The sequence below is a fragment of the Cricetulus griseus genome (genome assembly GCF_003668045.3).
Source record: "Cricetulus griseus strain 17A/GY chromosome 1 unlocalized genomic scaffold, alternate assembly CriGri-PICRH-1.0 chr1_1, whole genome shotgun sequence".
In the NCBI taxonomy this organism is placed as follows: Eukaryota; Metazoa; Chordata; class Mammalia; order Rodentia; family Cricetidae; genus Cricetulus; species Cricetulus griseus.
Genome location: NW_023276807.1, coordinates 103137709 through 103154405, shown reverse-complemented (window position 1 = coordinate 103154405; position 16697 = coordinate 103137709). Strand labels below are relative to the sequence as shown.

The window sequence follows — 16697 nt, the reverse complement described above, 5'->3', positions numbered from 1 at the left end:
CTTTCTGTCTCCTTCCTTTTCTTCTTTGCCTCCAGCTTCAGCTAGAGGGCCTGACTCAATGGAGCTTGGGACAGTCTGGCCCTTGGGAATCAGCCTTCACATGTCTACAACCTCCATTTCCTGGGAAGCTGGCCAGATCCATAGATCTGCCAGCCTCTCCAAGAAGACATGAGTAGATGTACCATACGCCCTACTCTGTGCCAGGTGTTCTTATTTCTGATCTTGTAGTTTTATCCTGTTTCAGAACTAGGGCACTGTGGGCTAAAAGACAGCTCAATCCTTAAGGATGTTATACTGGCCAGATGCCCCCAACAGAAGTTGCTGAGTCTCCAGATTACACCTACAAGGACCCCTCCCTGGACCCATCCAAGCATCCTCAGAATGATTCAGGCATAGCTTCTGCCCTCAATACCTACTGTGCTGAGGTGGAGGTGTGATCAGCTGTGCTTTGATGCATGGGGACTTAGGCTTCTGAACTGCCCTCCCACAAGCAGCTGTGAGGTTGTTAGAACACACACAGGAGGGGAAAACAGGACAGTATCCCTGACACTCCACCACCTACAATGACACTTTAGCCCATTGGCAGGAATCCTGGCCCTTGTCCTTTGGGACCCTGCTATCCTCCCAAAGAGAGGAATACACCGAGGTTTGTCCTTTGAGGATTTACCACCTTGAATACCATAGAGGGAATGGATCAGGACTTGAGGGAGCAAGGCATAACCACACTGAACCCTCTGTAGAGCGAGCCATTGGAGATGGCCTAGTGGTACTTGCTAGAAAGTTTTAGGATGAAACCATGAATCTTGGGGAGGGAATCAGTCCTCCCAGCAGACAACAGTAGGCTCTGGATTCTTGAATATGTGCACCCCTGCCTTCTGATGGGTGCATGGGAAGGGGTGAACAGCCTTTGAGTCAATTGAAGGTCACTCAGAGAAAAAGGTGTTTTCTCATGTGAACACTATTGGTACCCCAGAATTGGTACAATTTAATGTTGATGTCAATATGGACATTTAAATCCCAAATACTGTGGTTTTGAGTCTATACCACTACCACTTTTTTGGGGGGGGCAGTGGACACCAGTATCTGTGTTAAATATTTTGCATAATTAGCAACTACTATAGTCATGCTGGGTCCATCTCATAGGAAATTTAAGGCTCAGAGATGGCACTCTTTACATAGCTTTTCTGCCCCTACCCCAGGCCCACAAGACACCTCCCTAAGCCTGTCTCTATATTTCTTCATGTTTGCCCCCAAGTGAGACCCCTTCATGAATGTGAACCCTTGCCTACTTCCTTCTTGGCAGCCAGTGGCTCCAGAATGGCCTGCTATTCCTCCCCACCTCCCTATTCCCCAGAATTTAACTCAAATGCCTGCTTTCTCCTGCCCTTCACCTCAATCTGTCTACCTCCTACTTGGTCCTTTGTCCTTACCATCTCATTTTGCATCTCATGGTTAGTTCAAGCCCAGCTTCCACTGCAAGTCGGCCCTGAGTCCTTTGTCCCTTTCTATCATAGTTTTGCTGAGGTTATGACTGCATAAATTAGGTGCTGGGCTCATCTGGACTAATTGCTATTGGGACATTGCATGGCTGCTTCCTTTTCCAATCTTTAGCTAGACAGCTGGGGCACAGGAGCTCTAGATTTTTCCAGAGTTATGCCACTGGGAAGGGAGCTGCAGTCACTCTAAACCCAGCCTTTCTCAACAGACATGAGCCTCTCAGCCTACCTAAGGTTCTGGGCTCCTCTGGCCCCTAAACTCTGCCAGGCCTCTTGTTATCAGCTTCCAGGTCCAAAGACCCCTATCCCTTCCCACCATCATGGTGACCCCTTCCCAGTGGTGCAGACCCAAGTGCTCCTCAGTTTGGTTCTGAGTTTTCACCTTTGTCACATGAGCGTAAACACAATGAAAAGCAAATCTCCCTCCCCCAACTCCATGATCTAAGGAAAGTCAGCTTTCTTCTGGAAGAACAAGACCAATAGGAAGAAGCTGCCAGACCACATTTCCCTGGCTGGCAGCCCCCAGGGTTCTGCCAGCTCTTGGGGTTCCCTTGTCTTTACCCATTTCTGAGTTGTCCAGTGCCAGCTTTTTCAGACCTTTTGTGACTTGAAAAGAACAATACAGGATCAAGCTAACACATGTCTGAGGCTGTCACTCCCTTGCTTAAAAACAGCCCCATCTCCATGTTGTTTGGAGAACAGATCTCTTCACTTCCATTAAACTGCATCTGAAAACAACCTTTAACTTCATAATTGTATTCAAGGTTTTAAAACTGCCCGAAAAGATACTGTCTAAAACATAAAATATTTTTTAAATATTGATGACAGGAGAGTAAAACTTTACCCAAGAAGTAGAAAAGGCAAACAGCAAGACTTTCACTCCTGGCCCTGCATTTAGGTTTGTTTCATCCATTCAGTTCTCACAGGCTTGCTTAGCAAAGAATAGCTCCCAGCTTCTTTTTACCTTTTGACCCCATTAAAACCACAACTGATTTTGAGTAGAAAACAAGCTTGTCTTGGAAATAAGTTTAACATATTTGCCTTCTTAAATTTCTAATCCAATTCCAGGAAAACTTCCCAGATCTGTATAATTAACCCTATTGTGTTTGTCATTTATACTCAGGGGCCTGATCCTGTTCTAATCTTTATATTTTTATGGCTTCTTATGGCCTCACAAACAACTCTCAAACAAATAGCTGTGGTCAGCAACTCAAAATGGAGAGTTGGGGCCAGGAACTACCCAGGAGTCACTAAGAAAAGTGGGTTTCCTGGTAGGTCTCCTGGGTTCCAGGTTGTGCCTCCTGCTCTCTAGGGGAACCTCATCCTGCACGAAGTAGCCCTTTGTCTTTCTGGCATCTTTAATTTTCTCTCCTCTGAGTTCTTCCTCACAGTCTATAAATATACCCAAGTTCCTCCCATTTTAAAACAAAACAAAACTAAAAATCCTCTCAGCCCTACATCCCCCCCCCCCCATCTTGTGTCGTTTGGCTCTTTTTCTCTCAGTCTTTGCATCCTCAGCAAAATTTCCCAAAAGCACTGCCTGCACTTCCTCTGGCCAAAACTCACTCAATACCAGCTCCCTGCTGAGCTCCTACCTCCAGCTTGACACCAGGGGTCCTTCTTGGCCTGTCCCCTCATTTCCTAGCCCCAGATTAGGCCCCATTCTGAGAACTTTCAGCCTGTAATGTTTGTTTTTATTCACTTTCAGATTTTATTGACTTTCAAAAGGAGGATAAAAAGTAAAACAATTAATAATAAATGTCTTCAACTCTCATTTAAATTACCTGATAGAACATTAGGTTTTTTTTTGTTTGTTTGTTTGTTTTTCCTCTTTAAAAACATTAAGAGCTGGGCATGGTGATTCATACCTGTGACCCCAGCATTTAGGGATGCTAAAGTAGGAGGATCTTGTTTTTCAAGCCCAGCTTAGGCCATGCAGCAAATCCTTGTCTCAAAAAACAAACAAGCAGGGCGCTGGAGAGATAGATGGCTCAGAGGTTAAGAGCACTGACTGCTCTTCTAGAGGTCCTGAGTTCAATTCTTAGCAACCACATGGTGACTCACAACCATCTGTAATGGGTTCTGATGCCCTCTTCTGGCATAAAGGCATACATGCAGATAAAGCACTCATACATAAAATAAGTAAATAAATCTTAAAAACAACAACAAAAACTGACCCATGCAGGGGGTGGGGGAAGATCCAGAAAGAATTCTACCTGGTAACAACTAGCCTAGGAACTTTGGTAAGCTGCATCATTTGTGACTGGAGGAGGGGATTATTATTCTCTACTGATCAAAGCCCACACCTTGCAAATGCATATGTCATATTATGAGAGATTGGTAAGAAATGCAGTTTGTTAGAAAAACGGACACATTCTGTCGCATACAGACACTTTATTACCTATGTCAACGGTAGCTCCAAAGGTCAGTTTTCTGGGACCATAGGCCATTAAGCAGGCTTGCATCAGACTTAGCTTTATTTCAGCATTCTGTCTTTCATCCAATGACTGTGGGTGTCCTAGCATCTTCCTCAGAACGTGCTTTTGAGTTGAATGCATTCCTTCTACAGCACTCCAAACTTAACATGCTTTACACTTTGATATTTTGAAGATGGGATCGTGGAGGAAGTCAGCTAGACTTTGGAGTTTAGTGCTTTTGCTAAAAAACCTTTATAAGAGAATCTACAACCAATAATCCACACTGCAGGAGACCTGCTGCTGGTGAGGAATCCTGCTACTGATTCTGCTATTAGCACCCCGTTAGGTCACCATGCCGGGGGGGGGGGGAAGGGTCTGTTCCGCTTCAGGCTTTTGGTTCCCTAGAGGTGTCGAAGACTAAGCCAGTCTTAGGACGGGAGGCCTAACTGAGAGAATCCTGCCTGGTTCGCTGTGCAGCTCTGAGCCCGAAGAAACCCAGACGCCAACTCCAGGGCCGAGGCGGGTGGGGGTGGGGGTGGGCGGAGGTGAGCCTGCAGTGAGGAAACCAATCCTCTTGAGCCTAGCGGGAATGACGGCGGGCTGGGGGCGGGGTTAAGGGGAGCAATGCGTCTGGCAGGAGAACCAATCACCTGGCTCTTGGCTCCATGGGGGCGGGGGGTAGGTCAGCAGTTCCTCCACAGCTTCTCCGCTATACCACGCCTGCGCAGACATTACCGCTGATGCTCTCTGCGCGTGCGCGCCCCAGCACTCCCGTGAGGCACTGCGACGCGCGCGGTTGGAGGCAGCTGAGAACGCTGGCGGGAGCACCCTGAGGTAAAGGGCTGGCGATGCCGCCTCTACCCTCTTCCAGCCAGCTTCAGGCGTCGATAGAGATTACTGGGCCCTGGCGTGGGGTGCGCGGGAAGCTGAGGCTTCGTGCGGTGGGTCAGGGTGGAGCTGCTTGTCCAGTCACCCGGTTAGAGTTGGTAATTTTTTTTTTCGGGTGCTGCCGATAAAACCCAAGGCCTCAATCATACAAAGCAAGCGTTAAACCTGAAATATACCCTTATCCTTTTAAAAACATTTTTAAAAACAGCAATTAGGGGGTTTTGTGGGTGTGTTTTATTAGGGATCTCAAGTGTCTTAACTGGATACTCTAGAAACAAACAAAAACTAGCCCAGAGATTTTGTTGCCAGAGTGTCAAATGTATCGAGATTTTAAGACCTGCGGTTGCCACTGACCTTCGTTTGTCTCAAGTCGTGGATCATTGTACGCTGGGTGAAAATAGTACTGTTTTGCTTGATGACTGCTGGGTACTTTGAAACTTGTCAGTTTGCCCTGGTATTTTTCTTTTTAGGCTGGTTCTCTCTGGAGATTGAGTCGTTTGAACCTGATGAATGCTGGTTGAGGTAAATAATTAGTTGGATCTTCCTCAAATAAGTGGCATGTTTCTATTTCCTTACTAGAAACGACAGGGGAAAACAACTACTATTTTACAAAATGTAGTGTATTTTAAATAATTTCATCATTGCAAAAAATAAGGTTTTTCATTGTTACATTTTCATTAATTAGGTTTTCATTACTGTTGCAGTGTCCTACGAAATGCCCTAATTGCTAATGTTTTGCTCTATTTTCGTCAGTAAACGAACCTGCATCTGCCTTTTATTTGGTAGCTCCCTGATGTCATCTGATAAAATTATCTGCTTATTCAAAATGCATTTGCCTTGTTTGTGGTCTAATACTTGTTTTCTTTCCCTCTAGGAAAACACATTATAGATTGTAATTTTTTTTGCCCTTTCTTCTATGGACTTGGTGTAAATATGTTTTTTTCTGTTTGAACTTAGTTTTTAAAAATCATTACCATAGATTCATATCAAATATAAGAAACAGGGTAGTTAAACCATGAGTTGTGGAAAGGAGTTTGTGGAAACACTGAAAAAAATTGGTTATCCTAAAGCTGATATTCTTAATGGAGAAGATTTTGACTGGCTGTTTGATGATGTGGACTTTGAGTCGTTTTTGAAATGGTTTTGTGGGAATGTGAATGAACAGAATGTATTATCTGAAAAAGAATTGGAAGATTTCAGTGTTCTTCAAAGGTCAGGCAAGCCCATCCTAGAAGGAACAGCGTTGGATGAAGTTCTTAGAACCTGTAAGACTTTTGATTTGAAGACACCTACACTGGATGACAAAGAGATACAGAAGTTAGAGGATGAGGTTCAAATTCTGCAGAAATTAAATAACTTAAAAATTCAGCGATGGAATAACTACCAGTTAATGGCTTCTGAAACTAGCTACAAATCTCTGACATTAAATGCTAAACAAGAGGAAGCAACTAAGAAGATGAAACAAAGTCAAAGATTCCTAAATGCTGTGATTACTAAGCTCAGTAATGAACTTCATGTTCTTATTGAGGGAGTTAATAATTTGATAATATTCTTCAGACATTCTAATTTAGGTCAAGGGACAAATCCAGTATTTTTATCTCAGTTTTCCTTGGAAAAATATATAAGACAAGAAGAGCAGAGCACAGGAGCCTTAACCTTATATACCAAAAAGCAATTCTTTCAGGGTATACATGAAGTAGTTGAAAGTTCAAATGAAGAAAATTTTCAGCTCTTAGATATACAAACACCATCTATTTGTGATAATGAAGAAATCCTTGGGGAGAGACGACTGGAGATGGCTAGGCTGCAGACTGCATACATCTGTGCCCAACAACAGATCATATACTTTAAAGCAAGTAATTCAAGCATGAAGTCAAGTGTAAAATGGGCAGAAGAGAATCTTCATAGCCTAACCATCGAGGTAAATATAAGAAATAATTGGCATTGTAATTGTTAGACATATAAGATTTAATATTGCTACTACTTTAGAAAGAGGAATCTAATTTTAGTTTTATATCTGCTCAATACTTATTTGCAGTATGTGTTTCATACAAATTATTATTAATCATATTACCAGATCTTAGTAATTTTATCTTCAATCATACTGTCTGGTTAATTATGAACCAAAATGTCTTAATTTGCATTTGAAATTTGTGTCATTTCAAATACAAATTAAACTGGAGTTTCCATTTTATGATATATGCCAAAGAGACTACTTGCTTGATTGTGGTTATTCTGCCTTGTTTTTCATCTGTAATCTTTGGAAGCTTGCTTACTTGATAATGTAACCACTAGATAGTTGAATTAAAAATGTAGATTTTTCTGATTCACAATACCTGCATTAAATTAGTTACTACAACAAACAAAAATTTTGAAATAATAAAAGAAATCTGATAAATCTGTGTGCTGTAATCAGCTAATGGACCAAGAAAATACCTATTGAGATAATTTTAAGAAAAACTAAAATCTTCATTTGTTAACAATGAGTAATATGCTGATAAAGTTATGATTAGGATAATAATGAGATCCAGTCAACCATTACTGTATACATATATAGTGTAAAGGTACTGTGAAGTTCAGTAGATCTTACTGGCTTACTGGCTTTTCTCTTGAGTTAGTCCATATTTTCCCTTTTTTTTTTTTTTGGGGGGGGGGTTTCGAGATTGGGTTTCTCTGTGGCTTTGGAGGCTGCCCTGGAACTAGCTCTTATAGACCAGGCTGGTCTCGAACTCACAGAGATCCGCCTGCCTCTGCCTCCCGAATGCTGGGATTAAAGGCGTGTGCCACCAATGCCCGGCTTATATTTTCCCATTTAAAACTAGTTTTGCATTATACTAATAAGTTAGTTTTCATTCATTGAGCATATTATCTGACCACCTAAAACAAAAAGTGAAAATAATTTTAAAATAAGAATTTAAACCTACAATTTAAAATGTTATTGCTTTCTTTGTCTAGGCAGTTGGTGAAGAAAATTTGGATGCTAAAATTTCTAGCTTGAACAGTGAGATTCTAAAACTTGAAGAAGAAATCACTCATATGAAAGACAAAATTCTGTCTGCTGTGGTAAAAGAGAATGCCCAGTTATTGAACATGCCAATTGTAAAGGGAGATTTTGATCTGCAGATTGCTAAACAAGATTATTATACAGGAAAACAAGAGTTTGTTTTAAATCAGTTGATAAAACAGAAGGCATCATTTGAGCTTGTGCAGTTATCATATGAAATTGAATTGAGAAGACATTGGGATACATATTGGCAACTTGAAAATTTGGTTCAACAACTTAGTCAAGGAAATGTGATGCTCTGTCAGCGATTAGAAACATTAGCCGATCCATCGGCACCCGAGCAGTTAAACTCCAGGACACCCATCAACACTAAAGATTATTCTACTCATAGGTATGTATATGTCATTGCTTTCTTATCTTAAAAAATTTTTGTTCCCTTTCTGTTCATGTTAGGTCTGAATGTAGCCACTTAAAAGCTGAAGTCAATGAGTTGGAAGAATAAACTGCTAAAATTTTTATTCCCACTTAGATACCATTATTTATTTTAGATTTACTTTATTTGAATACAGCTTTATATCATAAGTATTGTTGGACATGATACTGATTGTATTTGAGGAAGGTGGGAGTAGAGCGGAAAACTTTTTATTTCTCTATCTGGTGAAAGCTAGACTTTCCTGATATGTAAGTAATTGATGATACCAAGATATGGAATTAGAAGGCTAAAGTAGTAGATTTCAAAAGTCTGTATTCTGCCTGGTGTAGTGGCTCATATTTGTAATCCTAGCACCTAGAAGGCTAGTGTAGAAAGATAGTAAGTTTGAGGCCATAGTAGGCAATAACTTGTTTTTTAAATTCTGTATGACGATGGGATTACACCTTTAATTTTAACTTTCTGGAAGCTAGGGCAGGAGAATTGTGAATTTGAAGTCAGCTTGGGCTACATAGCAAGAATTCTAGGACAGCCTGAGTTGCACAATGAAACTTTGTATTTTAAAGAAAGAAAGAATTGGCAGGGAGACAGGCCTAGGGAGATAGCTCAGTCACTGAAGTGCTTGTGTATAAGTTTGAGAATCTGAATTTGAGCCCTCAGAAATTACATAAAAAAGCCAGGTGCAGTGGCACACTACCGTCATCTCTACACTTGAGAGGCAGAGGAAGAAGGATCCTTAATACTTTCTGGCCAACCAGTCTCACTGAATAGGTAAGCTCCAGGTTCCTTAGAGATTTTGCTAAAAAGTGACACGGAGAGTTGAGGAAGACCCAACCTTCAATCTCTGGCCTCCCCGTGCACATGTGCGCGCACGTGCACACACACACACACACACACACACACACACACACACACACACACACACACACACTGAAAGACCCCCGAAGAGGTACTTTCGTAGAAGGAGACCCGCACCCAGGAATCAGCGAGACCACGAACTTGGATGCAAAACCGCAAGAGGCTTTATTGGAGATACGGGTACCCGGGCGACTTAGCTTCTGTGAGGCCAAGCGCCCCGAGCCAAGGGAAAGGGGTCCTTATATAGGGAAAAAGGCGCAAGCTAGGAGCAGGGATTCTATTGGATAATTCTAATGAGGCATTGTACAGAGCTATTCCCATTGGTCAATGTAAATGAGGCGCTATACAGGGTTATTCAAATGAGGCGCAGTACAGAGTTATTCAAATGAGGTGAAACACAGAGTCTTTCAAATGAGGCGAAATACAGAATCATTTCTATTGGATGGTTCAAATGAGACACAGAGCCATTCCAGATCAGCATATTCTCAAGGTCTGGTGTCTGGTGTCTGGTACAACAGACTCAATTCCCCCCCTCCGCTTCCTGATGGCTGACCTTGGGGGCAGAGACCTTGGGACGGAGTGTTTCTCATCGGGCGGGGGCTCAGGGGCAGGGCTCCAGGCCGGCTCACTTGGTGTTTGTTCTCGTGCCGGCCCACCTGGTGCTCGCCCTCGTGCCGGCCCACCTGGTGCTCGTTCTCGGGCCGGGCAGGCTAAGGGGCAGCGGGGGAAGTGGAGGCCGGTGGGGGGTGGGGATCAGGGAAGCCGCCGACCGGAGGAGGAGGCAAACTTGAGAAAGAAAGGGCTAAGGGGCAGGGGTCTTTCAACACACACACACACACACACACACACACACACACACACACACACACACACGTTTTGTATCCTATTCCTCATTTTTCTGTAGGATTAGAATAATATACTCTTAATCATTTTTTTGTTTTTTTTTAAGATTTTATTTATTTATTATGTATACAACATTCTGCTTTCATGTTTATCTGCACACCAGAAGAGGGCATCAGATCTCATAACGGATGGTTGTGAGCCACCATGTGGTTGCTGGGAATTGAATTCAGGACCCCTGGAAGAACAGTGAGTGCTCTTAACCTCTGAGCCATCTCTCCAGCCAATCATTTTGTTTCTTATTAGTAAAATGAATGACTTAGGGTTGTCTCATTGTTTAAATTTTTGGGGTTTCCATCAACAGCATGATCTATGTGAATGTGCCAGTGGGTAATTGTGTCATTAATAATTACAGTCCTCAGGATTATAATTGGCAACTTTGGACTTCATCCAGTTTATGGTCTGTTAAGATTTGTTTGTGTGAAGAGAGCAAGTTATTTGTTGGTTATTTATATTATAAGTAAGAGACCATATCTTTTTATCAGGCAGGTATAACATAATTGCTTTAGATTTTCTTTTGTCCTATAGACTGATGGTCTTTTCTGCCATTAAGCGAAATGTTCAAATGGTCTTGTTAATTATCAGGATTTTTGCCAAACAGAATACTGAACAAATTAAAGTAGGAAGTTTGTTGTCAATGCCATATGTATAACTCTCAATTGTTTACATTTTGCAATATTTACATTTAAAAATTTTTCTCCTTTAATCCCACCACAATCTTGTGAAATAGGCACTAAAGATTGATTTTCCGAGCTGGGCGGTAGTGGCACCCGCCTTTAATCCCAGCACTCAGGGGGCAGAGGCAGGCGGATCTCTGTGAGTTCGAGACCAGCCTGGTCTACAAGAGCTAGTTCCAGAACAGCCTACAAAGCCACAGAGAAACCTGTCTCGAAAAACAAAAACAAAAAAATTGATTTTTCCCTGGGTCATTGTTGCTGCTGCTACTGTGAAAGAAATGTTTTTTTGGGATGTATCACTGAAGCTCACTTTGAAAATAAACTAATGGCAGCTAAAAATCAAGATGAAGTTTATATCTAAAATATGGAAGATGGAAAAACTGAAAATTCAGATTTTTTTTTTTTTTTTCTTTTTGGAGAGAGTGTCTTGCTGGCCTTGAATTTGCTTTGTAACCTTGAGGCTCCACCTACCTTTAGCTTCCTGAGTTCTGGGATGACACAGGGTTGTACCATATGCTCGAATTCAGATGTTTCTCTTCTGAAATAATATTATATTGTACTTGAGATGGTTTCAGTTGCTCAATATTAGAAACACATAAATTACTACTTCTCAGTTGTTACTTATGGTGGGTTGTTATAATTTTGAAAACTCATTTTTCTCTTGAATTTTAAATTTTGTATTTTAGGCTTTATCAACTTTTAGAAGGAGACAGTAAGAAAAAAGAATTGTTTATAACCCATGAACACCTGGAGGAAGTGGCTGAGAAATTGAAACAAGATGTTTCTCTAATACACAATCAGTTGGCAGTATCTACTCAAGAGCAGTTTTTCTTTCTGTCCAAACTGAATAATGATGTGGACATGCTTTGTGATGCTTTGTATCACGGAGGGAACCAGCTATTGCTTTGTGATCAGGTAAGTGTTTTCCTAGGAAATTTAAAATGCTTTTAAAAGTGATGCTTATTGTAAGAGGCTAGAGAGATAGCTCAGTTGTTAAGAATACTTGCTGCTCTTGTAGAGGATCCATGTTTCATTCCTAGAATCCACATGGTGGCTCACAACCATCTGTGACTCTAGCTCTAGGGGTTCTGACATCTTCAGCTTTTGTGGGTATCAGGCCCACATGTGGTACACATACACAAATCCAAGCAAAAATACTTATTCAAATAAAAAAATGACATTTAAAAAATGTTCCTTATAAAAGAGGAAGAGCAATAATATCAACAAAGGAATCAAGATCATGATGGGGAAACTCACAGAATCAGATGACCTAAGCTAGTGAGAGATCACTGACTCAGGTCTGACAAATAGGGAACCTGCATAAGACCAAACTAGACTCTCTTAATGGTGACAATGGTGTAACTGGGACAATATATGAGGCCACTCACAGTGGGTCCAAGATCTAACACTAATGCACAAACTGACTTAGTGGAGCCCATTCTATATGGAGAGATACCTTGTCCAGCCTAGACACAGGGGTGTGAGGATGGAGAGGTGCCTTGGTCCTGCCTCAGTGAGATGATGGGGCAGTCTTAGTAGACTTCTGAGGGGAGGCCTTACCCTCTCTGAGGACCCGATGGAAGAGGCGGGGAAGGAGGAAGCAGGAGGACAGGAGCGAGGAGGAACTGGGATGTAAAAAATAAATTAATAAAAAAAAGAATGTTCCTTATAAAAGAAAATATGAAGAAAAGATTATCTTATCCCATTACATTATTATAAAATGTATTTGTTTAGAGAGACAGGGTCTTGCTGTGTAGCCTGTGCTGGTCTCTAACTCAAAGTCTCCTGGGTACTGGGATTATAGGCATATACCACCATACAAAACCTTATGGTCTTTTTGTAACTCCTCATACATATTCAAATAATTTTGAATGTTATGTATAGAATTTGAAAATTAATAAAATTTTCAACCGCTATAAAAGGATATGTAATATTGATGCTGTATAAGGAAAGTAAACTTGTTATTTTAGCAAAGAGAGGATTGCGCTTCTGTCTTTGAAATCTGTGTGTACTTACTTGCTTCTGCTAATGGAATTCCCCAACTTTTGAGTAGTTCTGTCTTTGAGTTTTATTATATAAATAAATTCTTAGATAGTATATTAACTTGTTTTTGAACTTTATGTGCATGAAATTGTATATTTCAATAATTCATTTGTTCTTACCCTGTACCCTAAACTTAGTATTTAATCCCTGAGACTGTTGATCAAACCTTGGGGCCTTTTACATGCTAGACAAGGTCTTCATCAGGGTGGCCTTGAACTCATTTTGTAGCTCAGGTTGGCCCAAAACTTTCAATCCTCCTCCTTTCACTTCCAGAGTGCTGGGATTATAAACATGCTTCCCAGTGACTGGCATTCGCTTGTTTTCATTTTGTTTGTTTTCTTTTTTTCTTTTTTGAGACAGGCTATTCCTGTGTATTCCTGGCTCAACTGGGACACACTGTAAATCAGGCCAGTCTTGGGCTCACAGAGCTCTGTCTTCCTCCTCTTCCCCAGTGCTGGGATTAAACTTGTATGCCACCATGCCCAGCATGTACTTATCTTTTTTTTTTTTTTTTTTTTTTTGGTTTTTTGAGACAGGGTTTCTCTGTGTAGCTTTGGAGCCTATCCTGGCACTCGCTCTGGAGACTAGGCTGGCTTCGAACTCACAGAGATCCGCCTGCTTCTGCCTCCCGAGTGCTGGGATTAAAGGCATGCGCCACCAATGCCCGGCTTATGTACTTATCTTTTAACACTGTTTTTTAAGCTCATGTATATAGACATACATTAGTTTTCACCTTTATATAATTATTGTTCTGTTACACAAAATTTCACAGTTACCTGTTCTCTTGACATGTTAAAATAATTTCTAATTTTCTATGGTTAGTCTGTGTGTTAGTTATGTGTACACACTTTTTGTATAGACCAAATACCCAGCAGAAGCAACTTAAAGTAGAAGAGCTTTATTTGGCTTATGATTTTAGAGGTTTAATTCATGATCATTGCGCCCTATGTGCTTAGAGCATCATGGTGGCAGAGGATGTTCTCATTTTGAGGACAGGAAGCAGGAGCACACACACATATTCTCTCTCACATATTCTCTCTCTCTCTCTCTCTCTCTCTCTCTCTCTCTCTCTCTCTCTCTCTCTCTCTCTCTCTCTCACACACACACACACACACACACACACAAGCTAGAAGGGGTTTTTTAGATGTAGGTAGACTTTGATTCTCTTCTTTCTACCATATCTTTCCAGGGATTGAACTATGGTTGTCAGGCTTGGCTATAATTGACATTGTCTACTGAGTTGTCTCTCTAGCCCATCATTGTGTTACTGTTTCTTAAGCATATTATAAAGGAGGAAAATAAGCCAATTAAAATGAGTAGAATACTTCTAAAGCCTCATGCTTAATTCTGAATTGTTCTAAATTGTTTTGTAATTCACAGTTGTCACATTTTCTACATCAAGAATATTAGGGAAAAATTTTTTTTTGTTTGAAACAGAATCTCATGCTGTAGCTCTTGCTGGTCTGAAATTTGCTACATAGAGTTGTAGCAGTCTTTCCTTTGCCTCCAAGTGGTGGGATTACAGGTCTGAGCCACCATGCTCATTTGAAAAGAGTGCGTGGCCATCAATAGTCACCACATGAGGGTCTCTATGATAAGATGCATCTTCATTTCAGATGTGTTGAGATCTGAAAAAAAAAATGTGTATCCCAGTCTGACCTCAAACTTACAGCAACCCGGCCTCAGCTTTCCTACTGTTGGGATTACAAACATGAGCACCATCCATGCCCAACATATTAAGGGTTGGTTTTTTTCTTTTTAAAAAATTTTATTATATTTATTTATTTTTGTGTGTGGAGGGGTACACATCTGTCTAGGGATTATAGGGCAATTGGGAATCTGATGTTTTCTTTGAACATGTAGGTTTGGGGGATCACACTTGGGTCATCAGGCCAAGTGTGATCAAGTATCACACTTGTATCAAAGTGTATCACATCAAGTATCAAAGGTACTTGATAACAAGTACCTTTGTCCACTGAGCCATCTCTTCAGCCTTATCTTTTTTTCTTTAGTTCTTTTTCTAAAGATAGGATCTCACCATGTTACCCTAGATGGCTTGGAATTAACTATGCAGATCAGGCTATCCTAAAACTATGAGATCTTCCTGCCTCTGTCTTCCAAGTGTTGAGATTAAGAGTATGTGCCACCCATGGGGAGGGCCTAGGCTTGGCCAGGATCATTATTGTGGAATTTGGGGAGCCCCATGGAGGGCCCTACCCTCCATAGGGAGCAGAGAGGGAGGGGGGCTGGTTGTGGGTTGGAGGGAACGGGGGGGGGGGGGTTTGACATGTGAAAGTATAATTTTGTAAAATTAAATAAAAAAAACAGAAAAAGAAAAAAAAAGAGTATGTGCCACCACTATGACCTAATAGGGCTTTTTATTATGATTGTGAGAAGTTATTAAATCAATGGAATTTCCTTTTAAGTTATATTTTAAATTTCTAGTTGGTATTAGGGATAAAGTTCTTGAAATAAAGCTTTTTTCTCCTCTTTTCAGGAGTTAATGGAGCATTTTCATCAAGTTGAATCTAAGTTGAATAAACTAAATCATCTTCTTACTGATATTCTTGCTGATGTGAAGACAAAAAGAAAAATTTTGGCAACTAATAAATTGCATCAAGTGGAAAGAGAATTATATGTATATTTTTTTAAAGATGAAGACTATCTAAAAGATGTTGTTGAAAATTTAGAAAACCAGTCAAAGACTAAGGCCCCTGGTCATAATAACTGAATCTACTATGCCTGCTGTGTTTTGATTTATAAGTATTAAGAGGCTATTTCTAATAAACACTACTAATAAGCACTAATAATTTTACTAATTATTTAGTATGTGGGGAGGGATGTGTGTATGTGCAGCCTTGTGTATTAGTGTGTACCATGTAATATGTGGAGGTAAGAGAACATTTTGTAGGAGTTCTGTTATCCTTCTACCACAAGAGCTCTGGGAATGGAAATCCAATCATCGGTCTTGGTGGCAGTGATTAACCCATCTCATCAGCCTCAGTGCAAATAAGTTTATAAATTTAAGATCAACAGAACATTTATTTTAATAGATTCTGTGTCAATAGATTCAGAACTTCCCTAATCTGAAATTTTTAAATAAAGCAGCTGTGATACTTCTCAAGTGAAAAAAATTCTACATCTGATCTTACATGATTGGTCAGAGTCATAAAATACATACACTAAATTTTAAAACTACCTTCAGTCTTATTTATATAAAATTTGTCTGAAATATAAATGAATTTCACATATTGACTTGGGTTCTATCCCTAAAATAGCTAACTGTATATATACAAAAATTAAAATATCTGAAACACTTTGGTCCCACTCATTTAAGTAAAGGGATATTAAGTTTGTGACATTGGGTTTTAACCCATGTAACCACTGACAGAGTAGAAGTGCTGTGCTTTTGTAGTGTTGACTGGCCAGACCTGGCTTGAACTTAAATCCATCTACCTGCCTTTGTTATGCATGTTATACTATCCGAGGTCAACTGTGATCTGAAAATACTGAATTTTAAAAAAATCATAAGTTTTAAGTTGTATGCTTTCCTGTGTTTCCTCTGAAACCTCCTACCTGGGATGTGTTGTACTTTTGTTCAGTATATGTGTGCTACATACCTGACCTTTTTTACTAGTCATTTAATACCTGATAGCAGATACATAGATTTTGATACTATGTGCAGTTTCATTGAATAGACTATTGTATATTCAATAGCCATGTCTTGTATTTGACTAAAGTAAAATTCTGCTGCTGGAAGTATTTTCCCCTAATTCTCTATTGTAACCTTTGAGAAGTTCCAATGTATCTACTTGCACTACAGAGTTTGAGCATTTCCATTTTAAGGGTTAGGTTGTCCCATACTAGAGCTTTAACCAGTGAGATTATAGCATGAGTAATGAAATTTGAAATTTAAGTTTCTGTGCAAGTGATTGCTTAAAGGATTTATGATATTTAAATCACTTTCTTAGGAAAGGAAATGTT

The 16697-nt window shown here is 40.3% G+C and overlaps 2 protein-coding genes across 3 annotated transcripts in view; both read left to right on the top strand.

Moving 5' to 3' along the window:
- Positions 1-5270: 5270 nt before the first annotated feature.
- On the top strand, positions 5271-15616 carry Haus3 (HAUS augmin like complex subunit 3). The gene is made up of 5 exons (XM_027387185.2): positions 5271-5323; positions 5676-6722; positions 7757-8196; positions 11357-11585; positions 15211-15616. Exons 2-5 carry the CDS (start codon positions 5817-5819, stop codon positions 15442-15444), a joined length of 1809 nt encoding a protein of 602 aa, XP_027242986.1. The 5' UTR covers positions 5271-5323; positions 5676-5816; the 3' UTR covers positions 15445-15616.
- Positions 5272-16697, top strand: part of Poln (DNA polymerase nu) — a 152961-nt gene continuing 141535 nt past the window's right edge. For both annotated transcript variants that reach the window (XM_027387184.2, XM_035452435.1), the window contains exon 1: positions 5272-5323. In XM_027387184.2, the coding sequence (XP_027242985.1) occupies positions 5312-5323 (12 nt within the window). In that variant the 5' untranslated portion in view covers positions 5272-5311. The remainder of the gene's footprint in view (positions 5324-16697) is intronic.